The sequence below is a fragment of the Protomyctophum parallelum genome, assembly GCF_964188405.1.
Source record: "Protomyctophum parallelum genome assembly, chromosome: 19".
Taxonomy (NCBI): Eukaryota; Metazoa; Chordata; class Actinopteri; order Myctophiformes; family Myctophidae; genus Protomyctophum; species Protomyctophum parallelum.
Genome location: NC_139717.1, coordinates 41,601,425 through 41,619,088, shown reverse-complemented (window position 1 = coordinate 41,619,088; position 17,664 = coordinate 41,601,425). Strand labels below are relative to the sequence as shown.

General features: G+C 45.2%; 1 protein-coding gene across 1 annotated transcript; it reads right to left on the bottom strand.

Annotated features, from left to right (window-relative positions):
* Positions 1-1,462: 1,462 nt before the first annotated feature.
* lamp5 (lysosomal associated membrane protein family member 5) lies at positions 1,463-9,642 on the bottom strand (the record flags this gene model as incomplete). Its single annotated transcript, XM_083790241.1, has 6 exons — positions 1,463-1,644; positions 6,131-6,319; positions 7,018-7,111; positions 7,495-7,626; positions 8,362-8,540; positions 9,582-9,642. The coding sequence occupies 6 exons, from the start codon at positions 9,640-9,642 to the stop codon at positions 1,463-1,465; spliced, it is 837 nt and encodes a 278-aa protein (XP_083646367.1).
* Positions 9,643-17,664: the final 8,022 nt, after the last annotated feature.

The window sequence follows — 17,664 nt, the reverse complement described above, 5'->3', positions numbered from 1 at the left end:
CACAGTCGACACTATGATTGCATTCAAGGGAGAAAAATAAAAGGAAGCTCTTGGGGTAAATAAACGATATATGACCAAACAAGGCCAATGGAATCTCTGATATGTAGTCTCTGTTAGACAGAGACAAACTGGAAATGAGAGCACAAGCAATGTCTTTTCTTTTCCCCCACTTATCAGTCAAAAGAAACAATAGTGTATATAGGCTTATCTGCACCATGCTTCAAACTGATGAACTGAGAAACTTGTTTTTGTTTAAACTTTTGTTCAAACTCTCGTCATTCACCACTTGAGCCTGTAGCCTATGGAACTCAAAAGTTCAAGTTACTGTAGGCCACACACACGGATGCACATTGCACACACACACACACACACACGCACGCACACACGTCACACACATACACACACCCACACCCACACACACGCACATGCATACGCACGCACGCGCACACACACACACACACACACATACACGTACTCACACGCGCACACACACACGCACACACACACACACACACACACAAACACATGGGATGTGCTTGACTGATCAAAATATTCTTTTTGAATATTCTACAGTTCTTAAGTGCGAATATTCGAATCATTCATAAAAATAAATAAATTAATATTATTTCTTTTTTTTTTATGTATACATTTTTTTCCAGACTGATATGAAAATCAAACGTGGAGACTGGCTGACGACGATTATTTGAAAATTCCAAACTCCAAGGAACTGTGCTCTCTATAACCTTAACAGGAGACGGTGGACTGTGTTCTGTGCTGCTTGTTATTTGCAGGAGTTGAGTCAGAAACGTAGTGAGTCAGTGGATTGGGTGAGCTCACCAGGGGCGTCATTTTATGGAAGAACGTGTCCATTTAAGTCCGATTTAGAAAACTGTATAAAGAAAAATAGCTGATCTATACAGGCTCAAAACTAACCAGATGTGTTGTGAACCTGTAGATCTGCTATTTAAAAAGAGATACTGTATATATATAATTTTCTAAAAGATTACACCTAGTAATGACATGCCCAAAACAGGGGAGCCAGTCTTAAAGTGATTCATTAATTAATTATGGTTATAAAATCTGAATCTGAAAAATAATAATATTTGAAAAAATGAAGAGGATGAGGAAATATGAATAAATGGCCTCTCTAAAGTCCTATTCACACTCCAATTTTCGGCGATGAGGTGACCACCGAAACTGTGGTCGCCTTATGAGGTGACCACCTTTTACCACCTTCGGTGGTCACCTCATAAGGTGACGACAGTTTCGGTGGTCACCTCATCACCTAAAACTGGAGTATGACTAGGCCTTAACCCCCCCAGAATGACGCCCCCCCCTGGGTCTCACCGTGCATGGCGAGGCTCAGGTTTACTACATGTTCTTGTACATGGAGCGGTCCCTGGGCTCAGGTTTACTACATGTTCTTGTACATGGAGCGGTCCCTGGGCTCAGACTATAGTGACTACATGTTCTTGTACATGGAGCGGTCCCTGGGCAGCGCCGGCTGCTGGGTGGTGGTGGTCAGCTTGAGGTGGAAGTGGTACACGACGAGCGTAATGACCACGATCAGACCCAGGATGAAGCCCAGCACGATGGGAAGAGTCTCCTCCAGACGCTCCCTCTGGTCCGTTATGCACTTGTAGGCTGCGAGAAGGAACATGCACGCACGCACGCACGCACCCACGCACACCACACCACACACACACACACACACACACACACACACACACGTTACAGAGGGGATAACTCAGTGGTTCCCAAACCTTTTAGCCTGTGACCCAAAAGAGAAATTAGACAAAAGAGAGAAAATAGCACTTCCTCCTGATTAACGGCAGTGACGTCAGTATACATCAAAGGCAGGGTCCACACATTTGAATATGTTTTGAAATTATTATTAATTCAAAACAAAATTCTACTAAACAACCCATGTGTTTGTGCCTGCGTGCGTGGGTGGGTGGGTGGGTGCGTGCGTGCGTGCGTGCGTGCGTGCGTGCGTGCGAGGCTGCAAGCGCACACTGGCAGTGTATGGTTGCATGCAACTTTTTGTGCGAAACGAACCGTTGCTGATGTCTTCATCTGTCTAATGGGCTTAGTCAGCCAGCAGAGCATTCACACACATGCTGCTTCTCTCTCACAAGGACTCTACAGTACAGTATGCATTATGCTGGGAAAATGTCGTGTATAGTAATGGTCACACGGAAAGATCCTCAGTGTTTATTTAACCTCCATATAATAATGTACTGTAGCCTCCCTATTTGGGGAATGTTGGCCAAAAGATATCTCGAGAAGTATTTTCACACTTTAGTTTTTTTTTAACCCATTCTGAACGGGCACCTATTTTGGTGTTGGCATCATGTTATTAGCTATTGAAAAATAGCAGATCTACAAGCTCATATCGCGCCACCGAGTGGCGCGATACGAGCTTGTAGGTCTGCTATTTTTGAACAATCGAAGAACGACTGACATTTTTTTTAATCTGATCTCAGGTCAGAATGGGTTAATCAGACCAGTGTGTGTCCAGTGGAAACCTCGTATGAATCTGATCTCAGGTCAGAATGGGTTAAATAGCGCAAGCAGCAGATCTATATGAACTCACAATGTGGTGCGTCGTGAGCCTTGAATTCATTATGCAGAATGTACCATTTCAAGTTTTGAAAATAGCAGATCTACATTACAAGCTCACAAAGCATCACATCACGAGTCATAAGACATTATGAGCTTGTAGATCGGCTATTTTCAAATGGCCAAAATGTATATCGGGGTTAATGAATGTTTTGTATAAGTAGGTAGTAGGCTTGGGCGATATTGATTTTTTTATATCGGTATTGATGCCGTGAATGATATCGCGATTATCGGTATTATCGATTATCGGCCTCTTTCATTTGGCTGGAACCCGAAATGCTGCCATAAAAACAGCAGTATTTCCAGATGTTTTTTTACGAACCAACTTGCTAGGACTTGTTACTCTCACCGGCGCCATGTTTTGTTTGCTTTCCTGGCCGGAGGCGGTCCGACAACGCTGCTGTCGCCTCGTCGCCGTAATTCAGCGTCAGTGCCAGTCAATGCATGGACACTAAGTTATTAGGCAAATTATAGTTGTTTAAAATGAAATACTCGTAAATTCATCAGACAGACACACACATACAGTAATGTAGACAATTATTAAACTTTTTTTCCCCCCATATTTACATGACGGTAAAATTACGATATTAGTATTATGACGGTATTCTGTGTTATTTATATACTCCACCATATTACCAATATTGATTTCAAATATTGCGGTAAGCGGTAATATCGGTATATTGCCCAAGCCTAGCCGGTAGGCTACTTGAGGCTGTTCAACTGTCTTCCGTGTTTTGGTATGATGATACGCGACCGCGACGCACCCCCCAGCCATGCCGGTCCGCAAACATTCGCGAACTGTCAGCCAGTCTGTGGTAATAGAACGGCTGGGAACCCCTGCTTTACACCACTGCCACTAGGGATGTTACGGAAAAAGCTGTGGGGAAAACTATACACTACTAAATCCTGATCCATGTGGGCCCACAATATTACACCCTATATATAACAGGGTTAAATGAGCAGCTCTGATAGTGGTTGATAGCGGAGCAGTACAGTAGCAGTACAGTAGCCTATCGCAGCCCAGTTTACAGCGTCTCACCGGGAGTGGTTCTCACTTCCTCCCAAGGTGATTGGCTCCAGAGGACATAGCCAGTCACATAGCTTTAAAGTATGTCTATAAAAACTGCATTGAGGGCAAGGAGAGAACTGCACCTATAAAGTCTAATGACCTCTCTCTCTCTCTCTTTCTTTCTCTCTCTCACACACACACACACACACACACACACACACACACACACACACACACACACACACACACACACACACTCTCTCTCTCTCTCTCGCTCGCTCGCTCTCTGCAGCTCTGGCCCTCACACTGCAGCAGCCCCCCAGAGAGGTGTGTGCAAGCATGCATGCGTCCGTGTGTGCGCGTGTATGTGCGCGCGCATGGTTGTGTGTGTGCGCGCGTGTGTGTGTGTGTGTGTGTGCGTGCATGGTTGTGTGTGTGTGTGTGTGTGCGCGCGTGTGTGTGTGTTAAATGGAGAAACTCTCGCTCAGTGGTTCCTAGAATGTTTTTTACATGATGCATAGGCCTATCATCATCCTCATTACTAGGTATTCTCTTTCATGGTCTTTTTTTGTGTGGAAAAAAACTCACTCACCCTGCAGTCGCCACACATTCTTTAAGCCATTCTGACCTGAGATCAGATTCATACGAGTTTTCCACTGGACACACACTGGTCTGATTAACCCATTCTGACCTGAGATCAGATTCTAAAAATGTCAGTCATTCTTCGATTTTTCAAAAAATAGCAGACCTACAAGCTCGTATCGCGCCACTCGGTGGCGCGATATGAGCTTGTAGATCTGCTATTTTTCAATAGCTAAAGCATAACATGATGCCAACACCAAAATGGGTGCCCGGTCAGAATGGGTCAAAGGACAATTCCGGATTAACCATTGATTCTTATTTTAAAGGAACTACACCATGCATTTTAAAACGGCATTTAATATTTAATATCATATTGTTTATGTCCCTCAGATGTATTTCTAATGGTTTGAGCCTAAATCACGTACCACTCTGATATAATCAAGTCATTTCTGTCTGGCTTCTAAATTAAGCAGTTTCAACTGCAGTGCCACGTTGTCCTGATGTGGCTGGTGTTGCTATTTAGCCACCACAGCCTTTTGGTTATACTTTTATTTCAGTCCATATATCTTTATATTACCGCGTCCCGCCAGCGAAAAGCAACAATGGTGGACATTGTAAACAAAGAGGAAATGCTCATTTAGATCTGAAGAGTCCAGAGGGGGAGGGATAATACCAAGTAGGGCGATACATATCACCAAATCAGTTGGCCTGTTCTGAGATCAATTTGAGAAAGCCTGATTGTTCAAAATTGGGTATTTGTGGGGGTATAGGCCTATCGAAGACACATAGAGGAGCCCCAAAAACACCAACAACATTGGAAAAGTTGAAATTCACGGTAGGACCTAACACATTTGATGCTTTATCCTATTAAATAAATACGTGAGGTGCAGAGGACGAGTATACCCGTCATAAGGCGTTTAATATCGCTATAAGATTGGCTCGCGACTTTCCATTTTCGGAATCGGTCACTTTGATTGGAATATTGGCGCTTTCTAGAGACAGGATAGACATCGCCTTGCTCGCTAGCACATGGTGCTATTGGTAATAGCATTCAAGATGGCGACAAAACCGGACATGCGTCATACTAAAACAGACTCTGATCTGGTGGAACCAAGGGGCCAGCTATAGGCACTCCAATGTTGAAGCGCTGGGCCCTAGTGGTAAGAGGAAGGACTGCAGGCGGAGCCGTGGATTCTTGACGAGGAAACCCTGTGCAACCGAGCGCTCAATGTTAAAGCCCAGCTGCACTTCCGCATTTGGACACCAAAATTTGGTGTCCAAATGCTGAATCAGCGAAAAAATGCGGAAATAGACGGTACGGCAGCCTTCCGGGTGCTTCAAAACGCCACTGAGCAACTTCCACTGACATGAATAGGAGGGGGGCGGAGCTTCGCGCCAGTTTAGTCTCTATCCTTTTAATACTCTATGGGTGGAACTCATTGTATTAATCTGATGTAATAATTATCCAATAACGAGGGGTGAAAAATTACATAGCTCCATCCAGAGTGCACCGCAGCTCTCAGGACATGTGCACTGGGTCTCATACTGCTAAATTGCTTATTTTAATCTAAAAATCTACACATCTGTCTTTCATAATGCCCATATGCTGCACATGCAGTGTTTTGTCCCAAATGAGCTGCCGTAAAAAGGCGAACTATAACTCAGCTTCTTTGTGTGAAGGAATTAGGCCTATCGGTATTTTATTTTAGAAAATAATAAAATAAAATGAGAAAATAAGGAGAAATAGAACAAAATAAACCAGCAATAGACGCAGGTACTATTCTAGAGAATAGAAGTGGAAAATGTCTGCAGCAATTAAAAGTAAATCCTAAAAACTGGAGTATAGGCCTATAGGCTATACACAAGTCTCTAGCGATCAGAGTTGAATTAAGGCGAATATAACTGAGCGATTCTTACGTTCGCTAAAGATGAAGTCGGACGTCATGTCGAAGGGTTGCACCTGGATCTCGTACATGGACATGGTGACGCCCTTCTGGTGGTCGGTGGAAATGAGCGTGAAGGTCTGCTGGGCCGAGCACACGAACGAGCGGCCCTCCGGTGTCACCAGGGCGGACAGGCGCCGGGAACTGGCCGTGTGCCTCCCCGCTGCGGACAGACAGACAGACAGCGATAGATTAGCCGAATACCATTATACTGGGGGAATAGCTCCTAATATTAAAGAAGAAGTACACAGCCGTATACATCCACTGCATGACAGGGAGATTTGAGAGAGAGAGAGAGAGAGAGAGAGAGGTTGCCTTATAGGCCAGCCAGGCCTATATATCAACGGCGTTGCTTGCCAAAAATATCTAGGCTACATATTTTGTTTGTAAATCTTCAATGGGGGCATGCACGAGGTTGAAATTTGCCATGCCTTATTGTGGTTTACAGGCTATACGTTACATGATATATCTAAATTACATTTCGAATTAGGCTACTAAAAAGGTAGGGAAAAGGTAATTGGACGGGTAACAGGCCCCTTTGCCAACTCGCCCCCGCTCAAAGTGAACGCGGCTCGCCCCGGACCTTCCGCCGCTTGGGGCGAGTTGGCAAAGGGGCGAGCCGTCGGATTTATTCTCCCAAAATATAGCCTATATGACAATAAGGTTAATTCCAATTAGACAGACTCCAAGGGGAAAAAAAATATGGAAATCCCTGAATATATATTTAAAAAAATATATATAGAAGCCAAAAAACATCAATAAAAAAGAAGATGATGCGCAAAATGTGCTGGTCAGCAGTTCTTCTGATGTGCCGGTGCATGGAGAGGAGTGGAGTGTGCTTATAGTGAAGGGAACTCTCACGGTTGTATGCGCCGTTGAAATGCGTCGTCTCCGCTGTGTCGTAAACGAACACCATTTTACTGGCCTTCCACATATATCCCTTGTCACGGAATTCCTGCAACGTCACATACGCACGCAAGCGCACGCACACACACACGCACACACACACACACACACACACACACACGCACACGCACACGCACACGCACACGCACACGCACACGCACACGCACACGCACACGCACACACACACACACACACACACACACACACACACACACACACACACACACACACATTATATTGAGCTTTCGTTTATAGAGGGGAAAACCATCGAATCGACTCGACTGCTTGCGGGGGTAACGCATCATTTTCGGTAAGAGGTTTTAAAGTATAGGCCTATAGCCATATAGGGGGAAAAACCAAACAAATGAACACCTGCCTATATACAAGATAAAACACGGATAATATAAATAAATCCAGTGAATCACTCCTCACCTTAGAGAAGTAGATGCGGAGTGTGTACGCGTTACTCTTCCAAGAGATGTGGATCTCCGCCTCCGTGGTTCCACACTGGCCGTCTATCTCGGCCCCGCGGGGCACAGCCACCACGGCCTGGTCCGTGATTAACTGGAAGGAGTAAGAGGGCACAATGTGGACATGAACATTATAGCTATAATAGTATAGACACAATACCTTGGCTTAACCTATACTGGCCGGACTTCTGGAAACTATACGTCCCATATCGTCCCAAGCACGCTATAAACACGAAGTGGTTCTTTGGCTTTTAATCACGAGACATTATAGGCATGTGTCATTATTGTCAAATTGGTGCTAAAACTTGAACATGCAGAGAAATTAAACGGGGTTTAAGTTGTTGTATAGGTCTATAGGCCTACCGCATAAGCCTTAATTGGATCAAAACTATCATATTATGTATTGTATCGATTTTTACATTTGCATAAGCATAATATAGGCCTATACGAATGTAGGCCTAAAGGTCATTGTTCAAATACACCTATGATAGCATTGATCCATATATAACCGCAGCGGTGCAGCACCTGCTGTGCATAATTATATAGCCGTTGAAGAATCAAAATATTTTGGTGTGGGAAAAAAATCCTAAAACAAATCTAAAAAAGAGAAACCTCAATTTGAACACTGTGGAATGTTCCCCTCCCGCAGCTTTATAGCGCACCCAGCATTACGCATGACGCACAGGGCATCGCCTCAAGCGAGATTCATTTCCAACATTTTTGGCCCCAAATCCAACAAGCTATTAATATCCCACCCCCGTCCGTCCTTTTGTTATATAGCAAAGAGCCTGCGGAAGGGATGCAGCGGCCAGCCGGTGACATGACTTACATCTATCCCGTTGAGTGCGAGAACATCGTATGGCACCAGGAATCTGACGGCGAACTCCGCCATCAGGCAGGTGGTGCCGTTCTCCCGGACGGCGAAGATGCCTTTGTCCGGATTGCTGGACAGGCCGGACAGGTTCTCCCCCTCCCGCTCTGCTACGACCACAGCCCGGCCCAGAACCCCTGTGACAACACACAGATATATGGATGTTTAGCAGATCTACAAGCTCTATAGCAAACACAATCGAGCTAATGTTTGAACATTTATTATTATTATTATTATTATTTACATTTTGAAAAACAGTATAGGGCCTATTCAATCGGGAATCTGGTGATGAATGAGGTTGAGTGACTTTTGGCACCAGGGGGGGGGGGGGGGGTTACGGACAGGGCCGTCTCTCTCTCTCTCTCTCTCTCTCTCTCTCTCATATATGCAGAATCAGCTAGAAACAGTGGTATATGCTACTGTACACATGGGTCTTAGCGGGGAGTTTCTTCTCTTGTTCTCAAAAGATGCACCTTCCACCTCTCGTTCCTCGCGGCAAAGTGAGACTTGGAACACATGCACGTACACTGAAGAGAGGCTATGCAATCTGCAGCATCAACAGAGCAACCTCCTTATAGACATGCCACGAGCCTACTTCAAATAGTGCTGAAATGGCAAATCGCAAACTGACAGTGACGATAACATGAATAGTGTGAACATATAATCGCAAATAGGCTAGACAGACAGACAGACAGACAGACAGACACGTCTCTCACACACACGTCTCTCTCACACACACACACACGCACGCACGCACGCACGCGCACACACACACACACACACACACACACACACACACACACACACACACACACACACACACACACACACACACACACACACACACACACACACACACACACACACACACACACACACACACTGCAGAGAGAGGAGTCAGTCACGACGCCGATTGTCAAACAAAACACATCCAGTATAGTTGCACTGCATGCACGCACTTCACCTGGCAAATACACACACACACACACACACACACACACACACACACACACGCACACGCACACGCGCACGCGCACGCGCACACACACACACACACACACACACACACACACACACACACACACACACACACACACACACACACACACACACACACACACACACACACACACACACACACACACACACACACACACACACACACACACTGCGCTTACCAACTACGCAGAGCAGCAGAAGCCGGGCGCTCTCCGAGGTCCTGAAGCCAAGCCGCTCCATTGCGTTCGGGTTCCCCGGCAGTGCTAAAAGTGGCTTAGTGACGGGTTAGCCCTGCTGCCGAGCCGGAGGAGAGAGAGAGACCAACAAGAACAGAAGGGAGGAAAGAAAGACAGACAGACAGACAGACAGAGAGGGAGGGAGGGAGGGAGGGGGCGGGAGAAAAGGGAAAGAAAAGAGGGGGAGGGAGAGAGAGGAGGGATGCCTCTACTCAGCGCCCAGAAGTCACGCTTATACCTTATAAGACCATCACGATTGCAGCAGATCTCCCCGTGCATGCAGGTGGACGTGAGATATATAGCGTCCGGTTTGCGCCGCATTAAACAGCGCAGTGAGTGAGAGCTTTTTGTAACGGAGCGGCCCGCACGCGAGACTATAGCCTATAACTTCGCTCTGTAGGCTGCCTCATCATCAGCAGCAGCATGCAGCGTCGGAAGACGTGATCAGTCTGCGAGAGAGTCCAGCCTAAAGAAAAGGACGCAGTAGAACAGAAGCGACTATTCCCGCAGTGCTGTTGCATCCATCTGTTTTTGTCGCTGTGTATAACAGCAGATGATGAGGCGAATGTTGCCGGGAGGGAAACTGCGCCCCACCCACCGCCACTTTCTCCCCCCCCCCCCCCCCCCCCCACACACACACACACACACACACACTTCGATTGTGCAAGGTTGCAGCTATAGAGTGCATGTGCGACATGCGTGGATTGCGGTGTGGCGTCGCCGAGTGTGTGAACACATGCGTGTGTGTTCGTGTTCGTGTGTACGGTCAGGTGCGTGTTGCAGCTCTCGTGCACAATAACACGGTCGTCACGGAACTTGTGCGCAGGTAGAAATATATATATACCTTTTACCTTTAGCTGAGTCCGCAATGTTAAAGGATCCCCCATGGCGTGTATTCATTGCATAGTTAGTTAGTGGCTGCAATAAAAACGTCTGGGTCTCCGAGGCGATAGTGGCGTGATATTTATGACTTATTCGTCAAACTGCAGACTGTCAGTTTCAGAGGTGACAAATAACATTTACAACGTGTAAATTGGACGCACACACACACACACACACACACACACACACACACACACACACACACACACACACACACACACACACACACACACACACACACACACACACACACACACACACACACACACACACACACACACAAAAACAGAACAGAGCTGCAAAACAGCATTGACTTGATATATGCCTATACTTTATTCATAATAGAAAAAGCGATACATGAAAAGTGCAGGATATAGACAACTAAAATAAATATATATGAATGCGGTGAAATTATAATATTGATGCAATTTAAGTATAGGCTATCGGTGTGACCGTGTGGGGATGGTATACAAACAACTTATTGGACCTCGCCCAGCCCCTTTGCCTGCAGGCCACTATCGCTGCACAAAAAACCCAGAGATATAGATCTATTTTTAAAAGTGCTTGGAACTCAAAACAGAAGTTAAAGCGAACCTATCCAAGTGGCCGATTGGCGTTTTTTACGCATGTGACGCGCTCACTGTATAGGCTATTTAAGAGGAGGGCATTCTGAAATGGAAGTCAAACTCGCACTTCACGGCGCTGATGCTGTCGATGCTGAGCTTGCTGCCCACCTGGGGGTGCCTCCTGTCCTGGGGGTACGTCTCCGAGCGCGGAATGCCGCGCACTGAAGCCGCCGCCGCCGAATCCTCGTCGCTTTGCGCGCTGCTGCTGCACGACGCGCCAGGCTCCCTCCCTGCAGGTTTACACTCCGGGAAGGTGAAGCGGCGGAAAAGCCTCATGGTGCTCAGCACGGACAGAGCACTGGGCGACGTTGACGCGTTACTTATTGGGGCGCGAGTCGCAGCCTCGGCGGGCGATGTTGCAGCGCGCCTCCGTACGGTTGTTTTGGATTTGTGTAAAGCCATTATTAGGGCACGGTCTGGAGGAGGAGCGGGACCGAGGATGCTTGTTGTGGGTAAACTGCACCTCTTCTGATAGTAGCTGTCGTTGAACTGTCTCACTTTGAAGCCTGCCATTTCTTGTGTGTCTATAGCCAACTCATTCCCACTGCTGTTGGTGAGGATAGGAGTCAACAGGATTCTAAGGGGGTTCGGGGGGGCGGAGGCGGTGGGCTTGTGTCCCGGACTCAGAGAGGGCAGTTGGTCACTTGTACTTGGCAACTTCTCCACGGCTGTGGGGGGGTTCCAGCAAATGGGGGAATGGTTGATTGTCCGCGGAGGGGGCTTAGGGTTAAACTTAAAGCCGCTGGAGAACGCCAGGTCTTCTTGTGGAGAGGTAGGAGAGTAATCTTCTCTCTCAAACTCTTCAATAGAACCAATCGACCGAAGGCGACCCCTCAACGAGTCCATCAACGATCTTCTTCTCCGACCAAGTGTTGGCTGCCCTGCTACCTCTTGAGCCGACGGCTTTTCGCACGGGGGACATACTTGGAGAGCCTTGAGTCTCTGTTCTAAAGATTCCAGGTTCTCAAACTTTACGCTGCAATCGGAAGTAACTTGTGGCCAGCATGCGATTCCATGAGCGCCTCCTAGCGCACGCTCTAGACTTTTCTTTGAGTTACTTGTGAGTGCAAAGAAGCACTCAGTGTGGCCAAGAAACTTGGCCAAATTAACCGCCGAATTGCCAACTTTGTTCCGCCTGTGTATTTGAAGACCCAACCTCTTAAAAGCTCTCACCAAGAACTCGACAACGGGAGAGTGCCCAGCTACTGTGGCGTACATCAGCGCAGTGTTCCCCCAGGTGTCGACAATCTCAGGATCCGCATTATTTCTTATCAGGGTCTTCACTGCCTCCAAGTAGCCCTTTTCACACGCGTAGCTCAGAGCAGTGCGTCCGTTTTCGCCCCGACAGTTCACGCCGGCGCCTCTCTTCAGCAGGAGTTCCATGAATTTGGACCGAGCCTGGCCGTCGGGTAAAAGAACAGAGATTATGAGCGGGGTCTGCGCGCCGCCATCCATCTTGGAATCGACGATTTCCCCGTCCAGCGCGTCGAGGACGAACCTCGCCAAGTGGACTTTGTCTTTAGACATAGCCTCCAGGAGGATTTCGGTACCAGTTTGTTGTCCTTTAGACATCGTTGTGTGTGTGACAGGTTGTGAACTAAAAGTTATATGCGGTGGTTACGTGCAGGAGACGGGTTGTTGGCTCGGGGAGCAAGTTTCAGTGAAAGCTCTCTCCCAGATCATCAGCGCTCATCGCCTGACCCTAAGGCGCCCTTTCACTGCTGTTTTATATAGTGGATGAAATCTGCGGAGTTGCCAGGACAACGCAAACCTCATACGCTTTGTCCAGTCTTTTTTAATGGAAATGATTAGCTTATAAACATAACAATAACGGGATCCAGAGAGTGAGACACCTGCACGTGAGTGGGTCTGGGGCATGTGAATCAAATTAGTTCTCGCTGAATGTGATTAGGCCATGCATTATAGCTGCAAGAGAGAGAGAGAGAGAGAGAGAGAGAGAGAGAGAGAGAGAGAGAGAGAGAGAGAGAGAGAGAGAGAGAGAGAGAGAGAGAGAGTGCCGACTACTCCAAAGGTCTGAGCAACAAAAGTTTGAACGCACAAGAGCACAAGTAGAAGAGACACGTGATGAGGACAAAGGAGATACAATAATTGGTCAATCGTCTTTTCCCCCTCTGCGGAAGAGACATTCTCATGCAAATGTGGTATTACTAAACACGGGAATAGACTCGGTTTGATAACATCAAATGTATAGGTCGACAACAACGTATATACAATACAGGCTCATTTTGTAAATTTAATAATAGCCGGGTTACTCGGGGAATAATCCAACCCGCCTATATGACTTAATGACCATATTTGTATAGACTAGTGAACCATAATGCTTCACAGTTGTAGGAAAGACGGTAAGACCACAGTCGCGGAAATTATGTTTTGAGTTGGGGAGGGCGGGCAAGCAAGCGACTTGGAAAAAGGCGAAGCAACTTCAGCACCATGGACAGCGACAAGTAGCCTATACGTTAGTTGCCTTAGCAGACAGTTTAAGGGTCCAATGGAGTAGGTTTTGTTCGAAGCGATTAGGCCTAGGCTATAGCCCACTTTTCACTTGTTCAATATTTTTGCTAGCCCCTGCTATATGCCCAGCTTTCCGGGTTTGTGTAAACACAAACATTGGCTTATGATTGGCTGATCACCCCATAGCGATGATTTGGTTATAGCTGAAGCTGAGCAGAGTACATATTGAAGTGGTTCCCAAACGTTTTAACCGTGAGTGCGTGACCCAAAAGAGAAATGAGATGTTCGCCCATGCAGGACCCAAACGAAAATACAAGCTCACAACGCGTCGCTTCGCCGCATTGTAGATCGTCTACTGTTTTGGGAACCAACTGAGCCAGTTATTTGAAAACGGTTCATATGTAACGCCCGGGATTCGAACCGCCTGGAAAGCCAACATATCTTAACAACTAAGCCAAAGGGAACTTCCTCTCGTTTGGGGGGGGGGGGAGGAGATATTAGACTTTTAGGCCATCAGGCTGCACTGCAGGTTGTGTGAGTCACTCACATTATATACACGTTACTGCAGTTTAGACAGGGCAACAAAAGGAATAGCCTAAGCAGCAAAAACACATGCACACAAGCCGTTTTCATTTTTCACGTAGGTCTACCTTTGAAGAGGCACAGATATGCTTAGATCTGTTATACCCTCTTTTGTTTTTCACTGTGACTACAGCGCTGTTAATCTGTAATAATAATTATAATCTATAATAACATTATAACACATTAAATATATGATATACCTTTTCAATTGGTGCATTATTACTGCAACTGATGCATTATTTCATTTATTTTCATAGACTAGTACTTAAAGGACCACTTCACCACTTTTCAACCTATCTTCATACAATAGGTCCTCACTAATAATCATGAAAAAATTGTTTCTCATAGGAGGGCTGTGGGCAGTTCAGAAACCGTCTTCCAGTGACATCATCGATGGGGAATACAAGCTAATAGAAACTGCAGGCTTTCTAGTCCTGAAAAGTTGCAATGCGAAAATGGAAGCCATCGTTCTCACGATAATGAAAATCTAAATATCTTTGTAAAAAGATCTTGTTAAAAAAAAAATCTGCCTAATGATGATGTCACTGGAAGACAGTTTCTAAACTGCCCACAGCCGTCCTATGAGACACAGACTGAGTCGAAAAAAATCGTGCCATTTTTTCATGATTATTAGTGAGGACCTATTATATGAAGATAGGTTGAAAAGTGGTGAAGTGGTCCTTTAAACAGGAAAGAAAAAGAATGGCAAGGACTAAATGACAAAACAGCACCCTCTGGTGGATGCAGAGTGACATACAGACACTGCAATTAAATATACAAACAGATAATAGCTCAAATAATGTATAACTTACCACGTTCCTCCTTCTTCTCCTTTCTCCACTAGCAGTGATGAAAAAAAAACTAAAAACACACCGTATGGTTACTGTCAAATTGTTGCATCCCTGAACATTTATTAAGATACCCGATAACTTACTGCCATTTCATACGAAATGGCAATACTACATTTAAAGGTTTTATGACATCCATTTTCATTTCTTTTTCTTTTTCTTTTAGGTTTTATGACCTCAATTACACCCAAAAAACCTGAACTTTGAACATTCAGTGGATTTTCTGTGGTCTGAAGTTTTCTTTGGGGTTTTTGGGGCCTTTTGAGCTACAATGAAAACAGGCAACACAGTGAAACAGTGACATCTGCTGGCAAATCCCATTGACATATATGGGATTTGCAGTAAGTGATGTCACTTACTGCCGGCAAATCAGAGCACCTGTTTGAGCCAGAAAACCCCAGATCACAGAAAATCTACTGAATGTTAAAAGTTCATGTTTTTTGGGTGCAATTGAGATTAGAAAACCTAAAAAAAAACAAGAACAATTCCAAAACCTTTTTTTTAATGTCACAATCCCTTTAATACTCTGTCATTGCCTTGAGGCAGCTGTTTTTATAGTTTTAATTTCCTGCAACACAGGTAAAAAAAACAACAACTAAAACATCTTCGGTTCAAAAGGCATTTTGACTAAAAAACTAAAAAACGAATTAAATGAACAGAAATGAAGAATCCAGACAGATCAGGCTTCACTTTCCACCTGGATATTTTATTGGTACACATACTATAAAACAGTATTAAAGGAGCTGGATAACAACATTTGTTTTCTTTTCATTGCTAGAAGTTCCAACAATACGATATAATTACAAAAGAAACACGCACAGAACGGTCCGCCGACAAGCTACAGTTAAAAATAGAAAACGGAAAATAAAAGATGAGATAGAAAACGAGGAGACCGAATCAGCGACTGCAAAAATAATGTGCTTTCTTCAACAAACTAGAGAGCCAAAAGTTTACAGTTAGTCGCACAACAGAAAAAATAACATTCGACTAGTGCAAAAAAAGCCTCTAACAAACATAATATAGTCTTAAACTACACGCTATATCTAATATATAATATGTATATATTATATGTATATTTATTTATATATACCTTTATATAAATAACCCCTTAATTCTGTCATTTTATCCTTCATAAAATAATTTAAAACGTCCTAACAGACATCGAGTGGCACGTTTGAAAGCATAGGAGTTTTCAATAAAAGCACTTTTCAAAAATAAAACTAAACGGAACTTGTATCTGCACTAGATATGTGGTGAGAGCGTTATACTGTGGTGTGATACTGTCAGATCAGAAGTGTGTGTGGGGGGTGAGGAATCACATACAGTAAAATGAAGAAAAGTCAGAGTAAAACTCAGTGGTTTCATAAGCGTGTTTCCCAGTGTCTGACAGGTCTAACAAGCCCTTGACCAAAGGGAGAACCATCAAACACATTAATGGTAAATAAAAATAAAATAAAAAAGGGTACATTAACCTACATACATTCCAGTATATACAATAGCATCTCTTCTACCCTTTTCATTTGTTACAGCAGACTAAAACAGCATAACAGCATTTTTTAAAAAAGGACACAAAAATACCTAGAGGTGCTTTCTCCTCCCTTCTAGTTTCCCCGTGTTTGTCTTATCGTATTGTGTCGTCATTTTCCGGACGACTGTCTTGGTTCAGTGTCTATGCTGTGCACGTGAATGAAAGCCTGACCACACAGGTTCAGCGTCTTATGCTGTGCACGTGAAAACCCGACCACACAGGTTCAGTTCAGCGTCTATGCTGTGCATGTGAAAGCCCGACCACACAGGTGCATGACAACTATAGTGCCCACTGCCCATAAATCTCGTCTGGGAGCAGTACCTTTAAGCAATGCAATTCTTTCATTGCATGTATGCCGACTGTGCCAACACGACCGAAAGCTTATTTAGACTTTGTCGCGTTTTGACCCTTTGGCAACATGGCAAAACGGAGTGACACGTTTGTCGAGCGACTCGTGTGGAAAATGTCGTCTGACAAAAGTATAAATGAGAGATCCTCAAATGAACATACCCCATGTCTAAAGGCTTATTGATATTTCAAACAAACGCCTTCGACATGTCTTGCCCTACAAAAAAATTGTCACCTGACAAAGTGAATGTCATGTTGGCTTCCAAATAAGGATCGCCGGCGTGGGAATGGCTGGGGAAAGTCCAGCGGACCCAAGTATGGCCATGGACATCTACAGTACCTGTTTCACTGTCGCCAGGGCTGGGACTCCAGGGAGACCAACCCTGTCTCTAATCCCCCGCTGGCATGGCTGGTGTGTGATAGCCATGTATTTAAGCTTTTGTGTTATAAGCCTGGTGTTATTCTGCATAATCTCCCCCAGACAGCAAAGGCAGGTCAGCGCTGAGAACTGAAATGATGAGGATTACAAAGCCTTTGGCTTCGCTGATGGTGAGAAGAACTGAGGGAGTATACTTGACCTCAACGATGCGTTAACCACCGGGGAAACAACCCTGGCGAGATTACTTCTGCTGGGATAAAAGTACCGTGCTGAAAGTGTCTGTAAATAAAAGACATTCCACCATAATGTAAGGACTGGCCAATTAATTTGGTGCTCTATAAGTGCAGCAGCGGGCCAGTAT